Source organism: Euleptes europaea, chromosome 3, assembly GCF_029931775.1.
Source record: "Euleptes europaea isolate rEulEur1 chromosome 3, rEulEur1.hap1, whole genome shotgun sequence".
Lineage (NCBI taxonomy): Eukaryota > Metazoa > Chordata > Lepidosauria > Squamata > Sphaerodactylidae > Euleptes > Euleptes europaea.
Window position 1 is genome coordinate 108,638,867 of NC_079314.1, and position 19,754 is coordinate 108,658,620.

The 19,754-nt window shown below is 45.0% G+C and overlaps 1 protein-coding gene across 1 annotated transcript in view; it reads left to right on the forward strand.

Moving 5' to 3' along the window:
* Window positions 1-19,754, forward strand: part of PTPRO (protein tyrosine phosphatase receptor type O) — a 117,984-nt gene that overhangs the window by 31,742 nt on the left and 66,488 nt on the right. Inside the window, exons 4-8 of the mRNA XM_056846600.1 lie at window positions 9,991-10,149; window positions 11,603-11,755; window positions 14,329-14,781; window positions 17,680-17,841; window positions 19,071-19,273. Of these exons, the coding sequence (XP_056702578.1) occupies window positions 9,991-10,149; window positions 11,603-11,755; window positions 14,329-14,781; window positions 17,680-17,841; window positions 19,071-19,273 (1,130 nt within the window). The remainder of the gene's footprint in view (window positions 1-9,990; window positions 10,150-11,602; window positions 11,756-14,328; window positions 14,782-17,679; window positions 17,842-19,070; window positions 19,274-19,754) is intronic.

The window sequence follows — 19,754 nt, forward strand, 5'->3', positions numbered from 1 at the left end:
TGTATCCAACCACTGCATTAACCAAAGCAACAGCTCTGATGGTGTATAATTAGGGCTACCAGGCCTCCCGCTATGGTTGGAGGGGTCCTGCTGATTGCTGCTGTTGGCTGCTGCCACTCTTAGTGGCAATGGGAGAGGGAAAAAACACCAGTATCCACTATGCTGGTTGTACCTGAATAGGTAGGGTTGCCAACCTCCAGGTACTTGCTAGATATCTCCCTCTATTACAGTAAGTGGTCCCATCCAACTCTATGATTTGATTCGATTCTAACACAATCAGAACCTGAATGTCTGGATTTGTCCCTGTTCTGCTCTGCTCTGCCCTGTTCTGCTCTGCTCTGCCCCTTCTCCCCTAGTAGGCAAGTGAAATAAGATGCGCTCTGCTCTGCTCTTCGTGTACAGGAGAGTGTAGTATCCGATTCAGCCTAAAAGGCTCAGTTCAGACATTGCTCACGAATTAATCTTAACTGTGTTTCATTTGATTGTCTGAATGAGAGTGACTGACCAACGATGGTTAGCTAGGACCTTTCAAGACAGGACCTGAAGTTGGTTGGTTAAGGGAAGGTGATTGTAAGCCAGTTTGATTCTTCCTTAAGCAGTAGAGAAAGTTGGCATATAAAAAACAACTCTTCTCCTCCTCCTCCACCACCACCACCTTCACCACCACCACAGTCTGAACTCTGATTTTGTGTGATATCTGAATGAAGACATCCTGCCTTAATCCTAGTTTAATTCTGGCTTCTTCTCTGGAAATGCCCTCTTGGCCAAAATAGAAAGGGGAGCAGTATTTGTCAAGGCAAACCAGGATCTGAGTGACTATTTGTGACATGAATCCTGGCTTTTCAAACTGACCATAGTTAAAATACACTATGGTTTTGTGTTATTTCCTTTCAAGAAATAAATGCATCCAACCCTTCAAAAAAAAGATGGCGGCATTGACAATGAGATGTTATTAAAAACAAAATAGGGCTGTTGATTCGGTTCGGTCTGAACCGAAAAACAGCTGAATTTCCCCCGATTCGGCGGTTTTTCGGTTCGGACAAACCGAACTCAAAAAAGGGGGGAAACGGGGAGCCGAATTCGGCAAATTCAGGATGTTCCTGAATAAATTCAGCAAATTCGGCAGATCTGTTCCCCCCCCCTGCGCGCCTTCAGGGAGCTTCCCTGGAGATGCGCCGGCTGCCCTTTAAATAGATTTGTGCCTCCCGGCTGGGAGGCACAAATCTCCCCCCCCCCCACCCCATGTGTCTTCAGGAAGCTTCCCTGGAGGCGTGCGGGGGGCCCTTTAAATAGAACTGCCGGGAGACACAGATCTATTTAAAGGGCCCCCCGCAGACAGCGCAGAGGGGCTTGTTTAAAGGGCCCCCCGCGCGCCTTCAGGGAATCCCCCTGAAGGCGCGCGGGGGCCAAATTTTCCCCCAAACTCTGGATCCCTCCCGAATTTTGGGGATCCGAAGCAGGGGAGTTCGGACTTCGGCACGGCCCGAATAAAAACGGGCCGAATTTTGCCGAAGCCGAACTATGCCGAATTTTTTTTTCAACAGCCCTAAAACAAAATAAAAATGCCAGTAGAATATTTATCTCCCCTATAAATATTCTTGTTGACCCTGACAATGCAAGCTCAGCATTTTAATTCTTTCTTACTTTCAGAAACATGTTTTTATAATTATTTTGGACCAGTTCTGATAAATCAGCCTGTAGATTAATTCTTAAATAAATAACAGGCCCATGGGTTTGAATGCACCCAACCTGAATTGAAATGTTGTGCCTAAGAGGATATTGTTTGCTAATAGTTCAGATTTTTGTTTGTAAATATAATAGCCGGATATGTTGAAAACATCTGGATAATTGATAACAAGCTCTTTATTGATTACTACGGATGCTGGGAGATTAGAACGTTATCTGCATATAGAGTTAACTCAGTTACCATGGTTAGTCCTTAAAATGGAAGGGGGACTTTGGGAGTGGAGGGTGAAAGGGTATGTGAGCTTTAAAAGCATGAAAAGAAGAGTTGGTTTTTATATGCCCACTTTCTCTACCACTTAAGGAAGAATCAAACCAGCTTATAATCACCTTTTCTTCCCCTCCCCACAACCTCCACTCATGCGGAGGAGTGGGGAATCAAACCTTGTTCCCCAGATCAGAGACCACCGCTCCAAACCACTACTCTTAATCACTACGCCACAGGGAAGAGAAGAGTCTGCAAGGGGTACACAATCATGTATTAGTGGTAAGGAGACTGGGAAGCATTATTTGTGCTCTGGATCAGATATATTTTTATTTGAATGTATCTATCTATCTATCTGCCCTGACCTGGATGGCCCAGGCTAGCCTGATCTCATCAGATCTTGGAAGCTAAGCAGGGTCAACTTTGATTAGCTTGATTGGTAGTGGTAGTGTAGTAGTAGTAGAAGGAGGAGGAGGAGAAGGAGGAGAGTTGGTTTTTATTTCTCTTACAATTCCCTTCCCTTCCTCTCCCCACAACAGACACCTTGTGAGGTAGGTGAGGCTGAGAGAGTTCAGAGAGAACTGTGACTGGCCCAAGGTCACCCGGCAGGCTTCGTGTGGAGGAGTGGGGAAACCAACCCGGTTCACCAGATCAGAGTACGCCGCTCATGTGGAGGAGTGAGGAATCAAACCCGGTCCTCCAGATTAGAGTCTACTGCTCTTAAGTACTACACCATTTGGATGGGAGACCACCAAGGAATACCAGTGCTGACGTGCAGAGGCAGGCAATGACAAACCATTTCAAGTCTCTTGCCTTGAAATCCCCATAAGGGGTCAGCATAAGTCAGCTGCGACTTGAAAGCATTTTACACACACATCTGTCTGTCTGTCTGTTTGTCTGTCTGTCTTTCTGTCTGAATAGCCCAGACTAGCCTGAGCTCATCAGATCTCGGAAGCTAAGCAGGGGTAGTCCTGGCTAGTACTTGGATGGGAGACTATCAAGGAAGTCCAGGGTTGCTATGCAGAGACAGGCAATGACAAACCACCTCTGCTCATCTCTTGCCTTGAAACCCCATGAGGGGTTATCATAAGTCAGTTGCGACTTAATGGTACTTTACTGTTGATGTTATCTACAAGTGGAAATCCATGAGTAAATCCCCTCCTGCACTGTACCCCTGTCAGTGACTTTAGGGGTCTGTGCTCAGCCTTTTTACTGGATACCACCCTGAATGTATAGAATAACTGCATACTTCTGGAAAGTTATATATAATCTGACCAAAGTTCTGTTGAAATCCAAAGAATCATAGAATCATAGAGTTGGAAGGTACCACCAGGGTCATCTAGTCCAACCCCCTGCACAAAGAAGAAAATTCCAAACTATCCCCACACACACCTCCAGTTACCCCTACTCCATGCCCAGAAATGGCTCTGAACTATAACTAAGTAACTACTAATAATGGGAAAGCTCAGAAAAGATTGAAGTGACAAGGCAAAGTCATAGATTGAGACTACTGCACAGTGCTGTGTTTCCTGCCGAAACTTCGGGAATTAACAAATCTAGACTGTGTGCGCGCGCACGATTGACTGGCCAATCACACCCCTGGGGGTTCATCTTCTCTCTCTTTCTCTTTCTTACTTATTGCTGAGCAGCCTTTCCACGGCAGCCAGTTTTACTGCTCAGCAGGAGCAATTGGTTTTCAAAGGAGGATTTTCTACACGGCTGCTGCTGAGTTTCATTCCCTCATCATAATTCCACATATAAAATTTACTGCAAATTACAGTATTTGCAATAAACTTAGAAGCACGCTAGCATTGCAGCAAGAAAAGAAAGTAAAACAGCCATTGAGTGGTGGGGGCGGGGGGTGGCAACAGCTGGTGTGGGGCCATGCCAGTGGCAGTGGATGAAGGGATAAGTTTTCTTCCTGAGTAATGATGAAATTTAAGAGAAGGGGGCATGGCTCAGTGGTAGAGCATCTGCCTTGCATGCAGAAGGTCCCAAATTCCATCCCAGTTAAAGGATTGGGCAATAGGTGATGTGAAAGACCTTTGCCTGAGATCCTGGAGAACCACTGCCAGAGTGGACAACACTGGCCATGCCACATCAATGCTCTGACTTAGTAGAGGGCGGCTTCATGTATTAAAGAGAGTGGTGGTTTGGAGCAGTGGAGTCTGATCTGGAGAACCGGGTTTGATTCCCCACTCCTCCACATTAGCCGCAGAGGCTAATCTTGTGAGCTGGATTTGTTTTCCCACTCCTACACATGAAGCCAGCTGGGTGACCTTGGGTTAGTCACACTCTCTCAGCCCCACCTAGCTCAAAGGGTGTCTGTTGTGGGGAGTGGGAGGGGAGGTGATTGTAAGCCGATTTGATTCTTCCCTAAGTGGTAGAGAAAGTCGGCATATAAAAACCAACTCTTCTTCTTCTTCCTCCTCCTCCTCCAAGGCAGGGTCCATGAGCACCCCAAGTTCTTAAGCTGCTGGTTAGAGGTGATAGCACAACACCAACCGTGTGAATGGGCCCAAATCATGATTGAAGATAGTTCCTACATTCATTCAACATATTGAGTGGAATCTGCAGCATGAGCCTCAATCTATTTTAGTGATACATTCAAGATATTATTTTTTCTTCTCTGGAAATCCATTTTAAATCTTGCAACCCACGTGGCACACTTCTGTTGCCCTTTCTCTATCTCAAAGCTTAAATTTTTTTAAAGGCAAGCCTAATAATGTTACCAAAGCTGAATCGGATCAATGGCATCTAATTTTTCTTTTTCTCCCAGCTCTGTATTGATCTGGCTCCTTGTCGCAAGGCTGATTGCATTGAGAGAAGAAGGTGTTCATGAGAGTAGAGAAGGCAGCATGCTGTAAATCCACCATCTTGTTCTCTCTGGGGGGAAACACAAATTTGTGCTTTGGTTGGGAATGTTGGCTAAAGCCATCAGCCAGTGTGATGATGGTGATGATGGTGATGATGATGAAGGGTTGGCTTTTATATGCCGACTTTCTCTACCACTTAAGGGAGACTCAGACCGGCTTACAATCACCTTCCTTTCCCCACAACAGACACCCTGTGAGGTAGGTGGGGCTGAGAGAGTGTGACTAGCCCAAGGTCACCCAGCTGGCTTCACGTGCAGGAATGGGGAATCAAGCCCGGTTCTCCAGATTAAAGGCCACTGCTCCAAATCACCACTCTTAACCACTACACCACACTGCCTCTCAATGAAATGAAGAGAGGCATTGGATCTGGACTGAGGAGACCTCGGTTCAGATCCCTGCTCAACCACAGTGATGCCTAGGGTGGTCTTGGGCAAGTATCTGTCTCTCATCCTTATCTACATCACAGGGCCGTTATGAGTCTAACCATTCTCTACAGGGGCAGTCTTAACCAATGGGCAGCCAGGGAAGCTGCTCCAGGCCCCATGCTGAGTGGAGCCCCCAACCACTACAATCTCACCCCCTTGTGTCACCCCTAACAAAGTGCAGGATCCCGTAGCTGCTGGCCCTCATACCCTTCCCATTTGGGAATTGGGCAGCCAGCTTCCAGAGGTAGTGGTGACTCCCACTGGCCTTGCACAGGGTGGGGGGCCACCCCTTGGTTGTCCCTGGTGGGGGAGATGGCGTGGGGGTGATTCTAAGGCCCATACTAGGCTTTTGCCCAGAACCCTAGAATTACTAAGATCACCCCTGATTCTCCATTTTTTTTGTCAAGTCACAGGTGACTTATGGCAGCCTTGTTGGGTTTTCAAGGTGAAGCGGGTCGTACTGTTCAGATGACAGGCTCTTAGAATGTATAACTCACTAAGAAGTGATTCAGCCAATCATCGAGTAAGCAGGACTCAACAACTTTACTTACTTTTAAAAATCAAGTCTTTTATTTATATACTTCTAGTAAAATATATATAAATGCAGATTATCAAGTCTTTAACACTTCTATAAAAACTCTTGTAAAAATACAATATATGTATGTACAATGTATGCAGTAAAAGCAAGCAAGTCTTACATACTATTCAGTTTCAAAATCCAACTTTTAAAATATAACAGTCAAATTATTCTGATTCAGTTCAAAGTATCTAATTCACAAAGTCTAGAGTAAAGTATTTAAGCCATACATACCATTCAGCCTTTTCTGAGAGCCTTTTGGAAGGTTCTAAATCTCTGGGCTTTTCATTACACAAACCTCTATAGTTTTATAGTTCAGTTTGCATGATATGTTCAAGCTTTATATGGAATTAATTCTGCACATGTTCACAAAATACCATAATTATGTCAGAGACCGTGACAAAGGCAAGAGATGTTCAGAGGTGGTTTGCCATTGCCTGCTTCTGTGTCACACCTCTGGTATTCCTCAGAGGTCTCCCATCCAAATACTGGCCAGGGTTGAGGCTGAGAGTGTGTGACTGGCCCAAGGTCACCCAGCAAGTTTCCATGGCAGAATGGGGATTCGAATCTAGGTTTCCCAGATCCTAGTCCAACACCTTAACCACTAACCCACGCTGGCTCTTGCTCTATCTATTACTATTCTATAAATTGTTCCATGCTTACATTTTGTGCTATCCGTTCTAGCTGAAACTCTCTCAAAACTCCCTTATGGTGCTTTTTCTCTCTGCCTTCAAAATCCTTCTCTAGTGTTCCTTTTGTAAAGATACTGTCACCAAAATTGCACGGGAGCTGCCGGTGCCTGCCCTTTAAGTAACTCCCATATTTCAAGTCAATTGGACCATTGGGTCTAATTCTATTGGTCCCTGAACAAGGGGCCCCTGGCCATCCTCCATTGTTTCCTATGGAGGGAAAAAACTGCAAAATATTTTAAACGCAAGAATATCTCCCCCACAGGAAAGCCCAACCAACCTATGTAAACCCGCAACTAGACCTATGCAAAAACAGAGAACTTGAACATATGTAAATGCAAGAATCTCAACCTATGTAAAGCATGAGAATCCACAAAAATGTGAACCTGACACAAACAAATTCCAGCAAAGCACAAACTTAAAAAAAAAAAAACTTGAAACTGACAGATTTTTACCTAAAGCAGTCTGGCAAGCTGATGCCAAGCCCTGGGAGACACAGAAACATTTGTGGGGAGGGTGAAAAGAAGAAAAAGAAGAAGAAGCAGTCCTGGAATCTGCAAATTCTGGCTTCTCAGATTCCTGGTTAATTCCAAATATTTCTGAGATTTTCGGGACCCATTTTTCAGTACCCTGAAAAAACCCTGAAAATTTTTTCAGTACCCTGAAAAATCCTGGATATATATGGGAGAACTGAATATATCTGAAAAATACTGATAAGGTCATTTTTTGGTATATATTCAGCTGGGTTATATCCAAGCACACATCTTTAAATTAGAGTAGACAATACTAACCTTGACAGTCACGTTATCTATAACTGCATTTGTTCCATGCCTTCCAAGTTATTGTTTCTTTTCTTTCCCTTTAATTTTAAGGCCGTTTTTTTACACAAACACCATACAATTATTTGCATAACAATTGTAATAGATTGAATAAATTTGTATCATATGTCGAGAAATCATTTTGTATTCAGAACTTTGCTGTGATGTTCTGGTCTAGACTCACTGCCTGAATTTAACTAATCTGCAGATTTCTCACAATCACATCCATTCATTATTACATGATTCAGAGTGTGCCTGTCCATGTTTGCCAAATATTATTCTCTAGCAATTTATTTGTTATTGTATTAAATTTATATTCCACCCTCCCCAGCCAAAGCCGGGCTCAGGGTGGTGAAGGTATTCCTATCAAAAGTAAAGGAAGTTGTTGCTAATGGCAGCACCAACCAATACAATTCATTATTGTCTTTATAAAGAGGTATAAGGGGTAATTCCATTGCTATCTTAAAACAATTTTCCATGAGGTTTAAACTTGGCCTGCCTTGGCTGTTTCCTCATCCTTTGTCTCAGTTCAGACTGCTGCCTTTTTTGGCTAGGGTACATTGATAAATAACATTTTGTCAAATGTTTAGAAAGTATTGTCATTATTTTAACAATATGTGCCTACATAGCAGAATGTGTAGTTATCATGCAATACACTGGTGCCATGAGACAAAATACAGCCAAAGCTGCTATTACCAATTATGTGCCTGGTGTTTTTAATCTGATTTCTTCTACTTCATAAGAACATAAGAAAAGCCATGCAGGATCAGACCAAGGCCCATCAAGTCCAGCAGTCTGTTCACACAGTGGTCAACCAGGTGCCTCTAGGAAGCCCCCAAACAAGATGACAGCAGCAGCGTTATCCTGCCTCTGTCCCACAGCACGTAATATAATAGGCACGCTCCTCTGATTCTGCAGAGAATAGATATGCATCAACATGACTAGTATTCATTTTGACTAGCAGACATGGATAGCCCTCTCCTTCATGAACATGTCCACTCCCCTCCTAAAGCCTTCCAACTTGGCAGCCATCACCACATCCTGGGGCGGGGAGTTCCACAATTTAACTATGTGTTGTGTGAAGAAACACTTTATTTTATCTGTTTTGAATCCGTCACCCTCCAGCTTCAGCAGACAACCCAGCATTCTGGTATTGTGACAGAGGGAGAAAAGCTTCTCCCTGTCCACACACCATGCATAATTATATATACCTCTATCATGTCTCCCCTTAACTGCCTTCTTTCCAAGCTAAACAGCCCTAAGCATTTCAACCGCTCCTCATAGGGCAGTGGATAGGACAAACATGACAAGTTCTATGTATTCTTTGTCTCCCGCCTTGTCAGTGTATTTAAAGATAAGCATACATTCTCCAGATTGCAAGACAGATATAGTCTCCTCTGACCTTGGAGGGGTGTTGTTCATTTTTGCTACTGGTATCTTCCCCGAAAAGCAACATGAACATAGTGTCTCTAAATTGTATTCTACATTGGTTAGCTTACTGCTATAAGAAAAACAGAAGACGGCTGGAAAGGGAGACAGTTTATGATGCCTTCCATATAATCAGATCATCAGATAATTAGATCGAAAGATCTCAACCAAAATAAATATGTAATAAAAAGGAAATCACCTTCCGCTCCTTATTTTATGTCATCAAGGACTACATAAGAGGGCAATTCAGTTACTCTATAAAGTCACTGTAATTAATAAATTATAATGTGATGATAGAAAATGAAGCCCAATGAAGTCACAGAGCAATGAAAGAGAAGTACAGCTCTGTGAGCATTTAACCAGTACAGTGGCAAACTGAATTCCTTCTGGGTCAGAAGTCAGTACATCCTGCTCAGTCTTTTCCAAAAATGATGCAGTTGCTGTTGAGACGTTTCTGGCCAAGGGTGCCTCCGTTTGTCAGGAGGCAGACAGGAAAGCCACAGGTGCAGCAAGGTTTCCTGGATGCTTCTTGAGTAGATGCATAAAGTATGCATGACCTGTGTGTGTGTAAAAAGCCGTCAAGTTGCAACCGACTTATGGTGACCCAGTAGGGTTTTCAAGGCAAGAGACTAACAGAGGTGGTTTGCCAGTGTCTTCCTTTGCATACCGACCCTGGAATTTCTTGGTGGTCTCCCATCCAAGTACTAACCAAGTACTAACCCCAACATTAAAAAAAAAGAACTCAGAGCCAACGGGTTGAAATTAAATCAAAAGAGTTTCCGTCTAGACATTAGCAAGAATGTTCTAACAGTTAGAGCGGTCCCTCAGTGGAATAGGCTTCCTTGGGAGGTGGTCAGCTCTCCTTCCCTGGAGATTTTTAAGCAGAGGCTAGATGGCCATCTGTCATCAATGCTGATTCTATGACCTTAGGCAGATGAAGAGAGGGAGGGCATCTTGGCCATCTTCTGGGCCCGGAGTAGGGTCACTGGGTGTGTGTGGGGGGGAGGTAGTTGTGAATTTCCTGCATTGCGCAGGGGGTTGGACTAGATGACCCTGGTGACCCCTTCCAACTCTACGATTCTATGATTCTATGAAGGCCTCATGGGCACTGGAATTGTGCCTGTCTTTGGTTTTCCTGTTTTCACTGTAAAAGCACACCTTGTTAATTTCATGGTTTAAAAGTGCCTTCTCTGTGTGTGTGTGTGTGTGTGTGTGTGTGTGTCTTTAAGAACCACTGCCTGTCACCAGCGTTTCCATTTACGACTATAAGCCATCACCAGAAACTGGAGTATTGTTTGAAATCCAATATCCAGAGAAGTACAATGTTTTCACCCGGGTGAACATAAGCTACTGGGAAGGAAAAGCCTATCGGACAATGCTATACAAAGGTAGGTGGAAATACTCGTTAAGTGAGAAACGGTGAGCGTTACGACAACTGGAACTCCACATTTATGTGAGCTGTGGCTCACAAAAGCTCACACCCCCTGCCAGAAATTTTGTTAATCTTTAAGGTGCTACTGGACTCTTGCTCATTTCTCTGCTGCTACAGACAGACTAACACAGCTACCTGTTGTGATCTAACCACATTTATGTGTGTGTGTGTGTGTGTGTTTTGTGTAAAAACCATTTCAAATCCACTCTTTCACCCTCTCATGGACTTCTCTGTCAGCACACACTAACAGCCCATTGCGTACCATAATCACATACAAAGGTATTCTTCTCACACACCATTCACATATCATTGTAAAATAAGACCATAAGAAGAGGCAACCAGGATCACGCCAAGGGTCCAGCTAGGTCAAAATCCTCTTTCTCACAGTGGATATCCAAATGCCTCTGGGAAGGCCCGTGAGCGGGCCATGAAAGCGATAGTCCTTCCCTCTCTGCTTCCTGCCAGAAAATGCCCTGCCCCTGAGCATGGAGGTTTCATTTACCCAGCATAGATAATGACTGTTGATGGTTAATGATGTTCATATATTCTCCATGAAACTGTCTAATCCCCTTTCAAAGCCATCTAAACAAGCAGCTGTCACTCCAACTTGAGAAGAAGAAGGAGGAGGAGGAGAAGAAGAGTTGGTTTTTATATGTTGACTTTCTCTACCACTTAAGGAAGAATCAAACCAGCTTACAATCACCTTCCCCTCCCCACAACAGACACCCTGTGAGATAGGTGGGGCTAAGAGAGCTTTAAGAGACCCATGGTCACCCAGCTGGCTTCATGTGGAGTGGGGAAACGAACCCAGTTCACCAGATTAGCCTCCGCCACTCATGCGGAGGAGTGGGGGAATCAAACCTGGTTCTCCAGATCAGAGTCCACCACTCCTAACCACCACTCTTAACCACTACACCACGCCGGCTCTCACGCTGGCAATGGATTGCATGAGTTGATTATGATTTGAGTCCAGTAGCACCTGAAAGACCACAAAGATTTCTAGGTTATGAACTTGTCCATCGGCAGTTGTGGACTCCCTTGCACAAAGTATGTATAAAGGATGGGGAGGGTTTTTTTTTTTTATCATCTGCTCTCTGAAATGTTTAATGTCACATAAAGCATGTTGCCAGTTGCAATTACTTTGCCAACGTCCATGTTTGTTTTCCTGAGTTTAGCTTCTAAGTACTTTTGAAAACCAGGAAGGGAAGGGGTGGGGGGGAGAAAAGCCTAGTAGATTTGCCTGTTTCTGAATTTGTTTATTTTTAATCTTCAAGACTGCGCCAAGCGATATTTATCTCCTCAACACTGTGAAGATGGGAAGTTTTTTCTAATTGAATATGTGCAGCTTTGTTATCTGAAGGCGGCTTTTTCGGAATCGCTGGCTGACTTCTTTATTTACCACCCCACAGATTTCTTCAAAGGCAAAACCGTTTTCAATCACTGGCTGCCAGGAATCTGTTACAGCAACATCACGTTTCAGTTGGTCTCTGAAGCGACGTTCAACAAAAGCACACTGGTGGAATACAGCGGGGTGACCCACAAACCCAAGCAACATCGAACAGGTAAGCGCGAGAACGTGGGAGTGTCTGTGAGAAAGATCCATGGTGCATGGTTCCATGCGTGCATACATATAAATACAAAGATACCTGGCATGTGTCTTTCCAGTTATAGAAAGTGGGCTAATTGGGTGATAGTAGGTTCCTTTTTATGGCCCTTGTAATAGATGGGGATAATTATTATTGCTTTAGTCAAGATTTTAGGCATTGTACTGGAATTAGTGATGCATTCAATTAAGGATGATAGCACACCACTTTAAATTAGATTTAATTCGTTTGGAGGGGGCACCGTCAGAACCTTCCCTGATTTCAGTTGAGCTGTAAGCTCTTTATCTTCATTCTTAACTGGAGGCCGTTCTCAGGCATCTTTCAATGATGATACAGCAGTTTTGGTCTCAACGTTTCTTTAAAAATCTGCTGGAAATGTTTCTCCCAGATCAAGGGGCCAAGTACTCCAGCACTGTGTTTCTTATGGTCAAATGCTTCTAGGAAGTCCAGCAAGGCATGAATGCATCAAGCCAATTGCTTGCTGACTGCTTAGAGAGCCAGCGTGGTGTAGTGGTTAAGAGCGGCGGACTCTAATCTGGGAAAACGGGTTCGATTCCCCACTCCTCCACACAAAGCCAGCTGGGTGACCTTGGGCTAGTCACATCTCTCTCTGAACTCTCTCGGCCCCACCTACCTCACAAGGTGTCTGTTGTGGGGAGAGGAAGGGAAGGCGATTGTAAGCCGGTTCGAGTCTCCTTAAAGGCAGAGAAAATCAGGGTATCGAAACCAACTCTTCTTCCTCTTCCCAACATGGCCCTAGTATGCACTGTAGCCATGCACACTTGTAATGCATCTTTAAAAGATGCTGGGAGCCCCAACCGTCTCTGACTCTTTTGTTTGACTCTGCATTTCTGGGCTAAGTGGGGTTTGTGAACCCAGGTGTCTTGGGTGCAAGTCCAAAACCACTATTCATTATACTGCCTTTGCTCAGAGGAATATTTGCGTGGAAGCATCTGCATGTCGGCCTGCCTCTGGCAGCAGTGATGCGTTTACAAGAAGACCGATGACCTCTTTTGCTGCCTGTGACAGACTCTCCCTATAAGAATGGGGGGGGGAGAGAGAGAATATTGTGCCATGCCTCTTCCCCTCCCCCGTCTCTCGATTTCTTTCTGCCCTGAAGCCTGAAGCTGGAGTCCTTTACAAGAAAGGGAAAAAAAAACTATCGACATGATAGCTGTGTTCGGTGAATTGCAAGTGACACTTTTGCAAAGTCTGGGATGTATTTTAATTCAGTCTTGGATCTGTGCCTGGGAATTCCTATTAATCTCAGAGGCCTGTGCCATTGGAGTCCAGCTGAAGCTATAGGAGTGTATTGTTGAAGGGGTGTGTGTTTGTGTAGGCTGACCAGGTCCCTCCTTTGCTCCCACGTAAGGCTATGGGGCTATTGGTGTGATTGTGTGCGCACACACATGCCCTTTACCACTCAAACTAAGAGGAAAAGGCCCCTCGCGAGGCAGCACTGCTGGTTGTAAACCGGAAGTGCCACGCATGCGCCAACGTCGCTCGTGTGCAGTGCACGTTTGCCCGCCGACCTTCAGGTGGTGGGCGGGCAGAGGGGCGAATTGCCGGGGGTTTGCCCGCCACCACCGGGCACCTGGCAACCCTATTTCTGTGGTCCGTAGGTTCTGAAATGAAAAGCAAATTGATCTCAAGCTTCCCCCTCCAGTGGCCAAGGCAGAGATTTCTCTGGAGCAGGAGGATTTGATGTGGGGTGATAGTAGACATGTGGATGTTTCCCCCCTCCGTCAAGTCCCATCTGACTTATGGCAACCCCTAGTGGGGTTTTCAAGGCAAGAGACTAACAGAGATGGTTTGCCATTTCCTCCCTCCCCATCATTTCCCTGGTATTCCTTGGAGGTCTCCCATCCAAATACATACCAGGCTTGGCCTTGCTTAGCTTCTGAGATCTGACGAGATCAGGCTAACCTGGGCCATCCAGTGGTCATGCAGGCTTATAAAGAAAGCAAAAGGACTGTAAATCAGCAGAGCTGTCTCACCCGCAGGAGATCAAACTTGGTCATGCTGCCCTTTGAACTTTTTCTCCAGGTGAACTGATCTCCATTGGCTGGAGATCAGTTGTAATAGCAGAAAATCCCTAGCTAGTACCTGGCTGGAGGTTACAAGCAAGGATTCACCAATGCTGTACAGTGGGTCAGCAAAACTAACAGTAAGAGGCTCCAAAATTGTATAATAAACAAATCAGACACTGTAAGTGCAATTATATAACAAAGTGTTTTACTAGCCACAAAAACAACCAACTCACTAAGTGTATAATGTGAAACACAATAAAGAAACACATTCACAACATTACAATATAACATACAACTAGGAAGACCTTCTTATACACTTATTGAGTTGGTTGTTGTTTTTGTGTATAGTAAATCGCTTTGTTATATAATTGCACTTACAGTGTCTGATTTGAGTACCTGGAGGTTGGCAACCCTACTCCTCCCTGCTTCTATAGTAACAATGATTGTGAGCATATTATTAACCCCAGTTAATGCTTTTTGACTCTCCCCCCTCTTTTCCAGTCCCCTACCCACCTCGAAATATTTCTGTGAGAATCGTCCAGATAAACAAAAATGAAAACTGGGAGGAACACAGTGGAATTTTCCCAGAGGAATCTTTTTTGGGGACGCAGAATACAGCTGAGCTGGAGAAAACAACTCATCTCTTGGACGATCTGCTGGAGCTGCCGACTGCAAACGCTACCTATACGTGGCCTGATTACCACTACAACAGCAGTGACTACGAAACCACGTCTCAGCCAGATTGGTGGATTAATGAATCCGACTTTCCGGAGAGCGAAGATGAGTTTGTGAATGCCGTGCCAAAGGATTATGAGAACAGCAGCCCGACCCTGGAGTTTGGAAGTCCTACTCTGGAGCCTCCGTCATTCCTCCCCGTGCAAATGGTGTTGAGCTGGTTGCCTCCAAAGCCACCCACAGCATTTGATGGCTTCCATATTCACATCAAGAGAGAAGGTAGTGTTGAAAATCGGCCTGTCCACAATTATGGCCTTTGGGCATAAAAGCTGCAAGTGGGACGGTGGCTGGTCTGGTTTGTCTGCTAATTCTGGTAGAAATCTTAATGGATAATTAAGGACACGCTAGACATGATGCTGTGTAGCATCTGTGATTGACTTTTGACTTTTGTTGACTTTTGTGGCAGAAAGGAGCTGTGGGGTCCTCTGAATTTTGTTGGAGCCAATGGAGACAGTTGGTTTCTATCCAGCCTACAGTGCTGGGGGGCATTAATTTCACACACACATGCACACGCACACGCACACATACTATGGTCCCAATAAAAACTTCACTACCACAGATGCTGTTTGCTATGATAGAGATAAAAGGCAGATATCTGCACTATGTTTTCTCCCTGCCAAGTCTAATAGCAGCTCGCCAGGAAGATGGGATATTTAATTTGGGGAAAAAGCACAAAGGGAAGGGGTTTCCTCCTGCCCAGTTCTAAGGCCAGAATGTAATCACCTCCCCTTGACTCCTTTTTACCATTAAAGTAAGTGTTGGCATATTCTGTCATAGATTTCCCAGTGTAAAGTGGCTCTCAGGCAGCTGCAAATATTATTATTGTTGTTGCTGTTATTGTTAATATTATTATTATTATTATTATTTGCTTGTTAGAATGGATTGCTTATTGTTGCTGTGGTATCCAGAACAAAACAGCATGCGTGTAGCCTAACTGCATTTTTAAAAGGTGGGATTCCACGAATCAGTTGTTGGGCAGGGAAGAAAATAGACTGCATCCAATTTCCAAGTCCCCACCAAGTGGGTACAAATTCACAGATTGGAGAGCCAGAATGGGGTAGTGGTTAGAGTCTCTCTCTCTCTCTCTCTCTCTCTCTCTCAGCCCAACCTACCTCATTGGTGGTGGTTGTTAAGATAAAATGGAGGAGCATAGAAAAATGTTGTGAACTGCTTTGGGCTTCAGTTTGGGGGAAAGCATGATATAAATATCAGAATGATGATAAGCACTTGGCCCTATGTGCGCTGGAGAGAGTGATAGAGGGCCTTTCCTCCTCACCCACAGTGTATTTGTTTGCTTCCAGTGCCCCCAGCTCTCCATGTGTTGGCTTAATATCTCAGTTAGGCCAAATCTTAAATGTCTGGGTCCGCTGTGCACACTTGATTCCTGGATTTTATCCAGGAGATCTGTCATGTGATCTGAGTGAACAAGCAAAGGGTTTGGCCTCATGTAGACACTAAGTGACTAGGCGGACTGCTAGTGGCATTGCCCCTATGATGGGCAGGCAGGGAGGGGAAACACAGTTCTTGCTCTCTTCCCAGCCCGCGTGGTGTAGTGGTTAAAAGTGGTGGTTTGGAGTAGCAGGTTTGACTCCCCACTTCACCACATGAGTGGCGGAGGCTAATCTGGTGAACTGAATTTGTTTCCTTGCTCCTCCACATGAAGCCTGCTGGATGACACTGGGCTAGTCACAGCTCTCTTAGAGCTCTCTCAGCCCCACCTACCTCACAGGATGTCTGTTGTGGGGAGGGGAAGGGAAGGTGATTGTAAGCTAGTCTGATTCTCCCTTAAGTGGTAGAGAAAGTTGGCATATAAAAACCAACTCCTCCTCCTCCTCTTCTTCTTCTCCTTCTCCCCCACTGCATCGATGGGCAATTATCCTCCAGTCTGGCTTGTGGTCAACAAATAGCTTCGGCAAAATAAGCCCATCTAAATATCAGGCTGCTTTACTGGTGAAGAGATACCAGTTCCCTCAGCTGTTTCTACTGTCTACAGTAGCCCCCGTTCCAGCTGTCTTTCAGTGTTGCGGCAGTGAGCCCTTTACCATCCCTCTAGCTTCTTGGATCCAAAGCAGCAGAGAAGAACAAGGAACCAGTACTGAGCAGAGACTTCCCATTCCTCTGTAGCTTTAATAGAAAACTAGGCTTTGGCGTAGGGGGACAGAGAAGCCTGTGGCCAGACTGGGGAAGTGCTGAAAGAATGTTGGAATGGGGTTCTCCAAAGGGAGCTGCAGCAGCTTTTGAACTGGTAGCTGTGATTTGCAAAGCGTGTGTAAAGGGTGGAGACTGGCAGAGGGAGAGAAAGAGAGGATTCCAAGAGGTCTTCCTGCAGCTGTCAGAACCACTAGCTATTGTAGTCACTGTAGGGCTTCCTTTCCCCATGGCATCTTGTTTGCGAGTTCTGGTGTAAAGTATGGCACAGAAAAATTTCATTAGCTTACATCTACTGATAGTTTTAGTTTCTAAGTAATAATGTAGCCTGTACATTCAAAATCATAGATGTCCTTTTTTTTTTTTTTTTGGCATAGTAATATCTTTCCGTAATGCCCCGTGACGCAGAGTGGTAAGCTGCAGTACTGCAGTCAAAAGCTCTGCTCACGACCTAAGTTTGATCCCGACGGAAGTCGGTTTCAGGTAGCCGGCTCAAGGTTGACTCAGCCTTCCATCCTTCCGAGGTCGGTCAAATGAGTACCCAGCTTGCTGGGGCTAAAGTGTAGACGACTGGGGAAGGCACTGGCAAACCACCCCGTAAACATAGTCTGCCTAGTACACATCGGGATGTGACGTCACCCCATGGGTCAGTAATGACCCAATGCTTGCACAGGGGGACTACCTTTACCTTTTTAAACATCTTTCCAGATAGTCAAAGCAAAAGGCCTTTCCTTTATGTCGAGTACCACATAAAGCAAATTGTTCCATGGCTTCTTTATTTCTTTACACTTGTGCATTAGTTCCAACTATTCATAATTCTCTGGGTCATAATAAGACAATAAAAACTGCCCCTATTAATTCATCTCTGTAGGCTTGCAATAGTGTCGCTATTAGGGCACTAGGTATAAATCAGGCTGTCTGAACACCGAAACTTCTCCTGTTCCAGTAAATTCTTCTGTCTTGATTTAGAGAACTTCACAGAATTTCTGACAGTCGGGGAGGATATTCATGAATTTGTCGCTGAGCTGAAAGAACCAGGGAAATATACAGTCTCTGTTACAACATTTAGCTCCTCTGGCTTATGTGAAATTCGGGAAAGCCAATCTGCCAAAACACTAAGTTTTTACATTAGTAAGTATAAGTCATTTCCTCATTGCTTCTATGATTTAAAGTTTTTTAACATTACAATGTATGTTTTGGGGTTTTTTTACATTTGATATTTTTTCTGCAAACCTCAGGCTTCCCCCAGACTTGTAAAAAAAACCAACCCAAACCCAATCTGTACATGACCTCTGGTACAGATTTTTTTTCATCCAGCTTCTGGGGCCAGAATTAGATATAATGATGTGTGTGGTCATGTTGTCGTTGATATTGGCTAGGGTTGCCAGGTCCCTCTTCAGCAGGAGAGTTTTGGGGTGGAGCCTGAGGAGGGCGGGGTTTGGGGAGGGGGGACTTCCATGCCATAGAGTCCAATTGCCAAAGCAGCCATTTTCTCCAGGTGAACTGATCTCTATTGGCTGGAGATCACTTGTAATAGCAGGACATTTCCAGATAGCACCTGGAGGTTAACAACCCTAATATCTGTAAATGTATGATAAGCAAATGTTTGAGTTAATATACATAAAATGAAAGGAGAGGGAAGGCAGTATGGTGTAGCCTGATCTTGATCTTGGAAGCTAAGCAGGGTCAGCCCTGGTTAGTATTTGAATGGGAGACCACCAAGGAATGCCAGGGTTGCTATGCAGGGGAAGGCAATGGCAAACCACCTCTTTTAGCGTTTTGCCTTGAAACCCCCATGAGGGGTCACCATAGGTCGATTCTGACTTGATGGCACTTTACACACACACAAATGAAAGGAGGAAAAATTCTCTTAGCAAAACCGATGTAGCTGTTTGTCTTGACTCTGACCATCTAGTTCACTATTGTCTAATCCAACTGACGGCATCTCCCCTGGGTATCCGGGAACACCTGCTACTACCTTGGGTTAGTCACACACTCTCAGCCCCACCTACCTCACAGGGGGTCTGTTGTGGGGAGCGGAAGGGAAGGAGATTGTAAGCCGGTTTATGAAAACCAACTCTTCTTCTTTAGGCAGATCCTGCATTAAGCAGGGGGTTGGACTAGATGGCCAGCATGGCCCCTTCCAACTCCGTGATTCTATGATTCCATGTGTTTAGGCAGAATTGCATAGAGTACACATTACCATTGAGGAGCTCCCATTACCTGTGGTTGTGACTGCGGAAAACGAATAGTTTGCTGTATGTATGTGTGTGTTTTTAAGGCAAGTGTGATAAATGGGCCTCTAGAAGGGTGAGCCATCCTTTGGTGGTGACGGCCCTCTACTTCTGGTGGTGTTTTAGGTCCAACAGGAGAATGGATAGAAGAGCTGACTGAGAAGCCTCAAAACGTCATGGTGACGGTGCTGAGTCCCACCACTGCCTCCTTATCCTGGACCTCTTCACAGGAGACCAGCGGCAGCAACCACACAATTGTCTCTGTCGTGTCCTTGACGTGCCAGAAGCAGAAAGAGAGCCAGAGACTAGAAAAGCATTATTGCACAGAGGTAAGAGACAGAAAATGCCCTCTCCTTTAATGGTGACTGGAGAAAAAAAAACAGACTCAAAGGAGGCCGGGGAAAGCTGCAGTCACTGGGGTAGACAATTAGGACTGTATTTCAAAACACTTCAGCTTGACTGCACAGAAAATGGAGTGCGAACGTTTCAGCAAATGCCGCAGAGCTTTCTAGTGTCTAGGCAGAGGAGTGCCCGTTGCTCCATTGTCTCGGTTGTTCTAATACCCCCATTAAGCCAAAGGCAAGGACCTTTCAGCTGCAGGAGGACGCTAACAATCTGGTTTCTCTTTCCCCGCAGAGAGCAAGGTGGGTACGGCAGAGACGCAGACACTTTTGAGCGTGACTGTAAACTGTGTATTCAGAGGGGGTGGAGAGAGAGCGGTAAGAAATCAGGATGTGTAAGGAAATGAGCACCTCTGTGCCCACCTTGAGTTGGGGCTCCGCTCACTCCAGAGGTTATTCCAGATCCTGG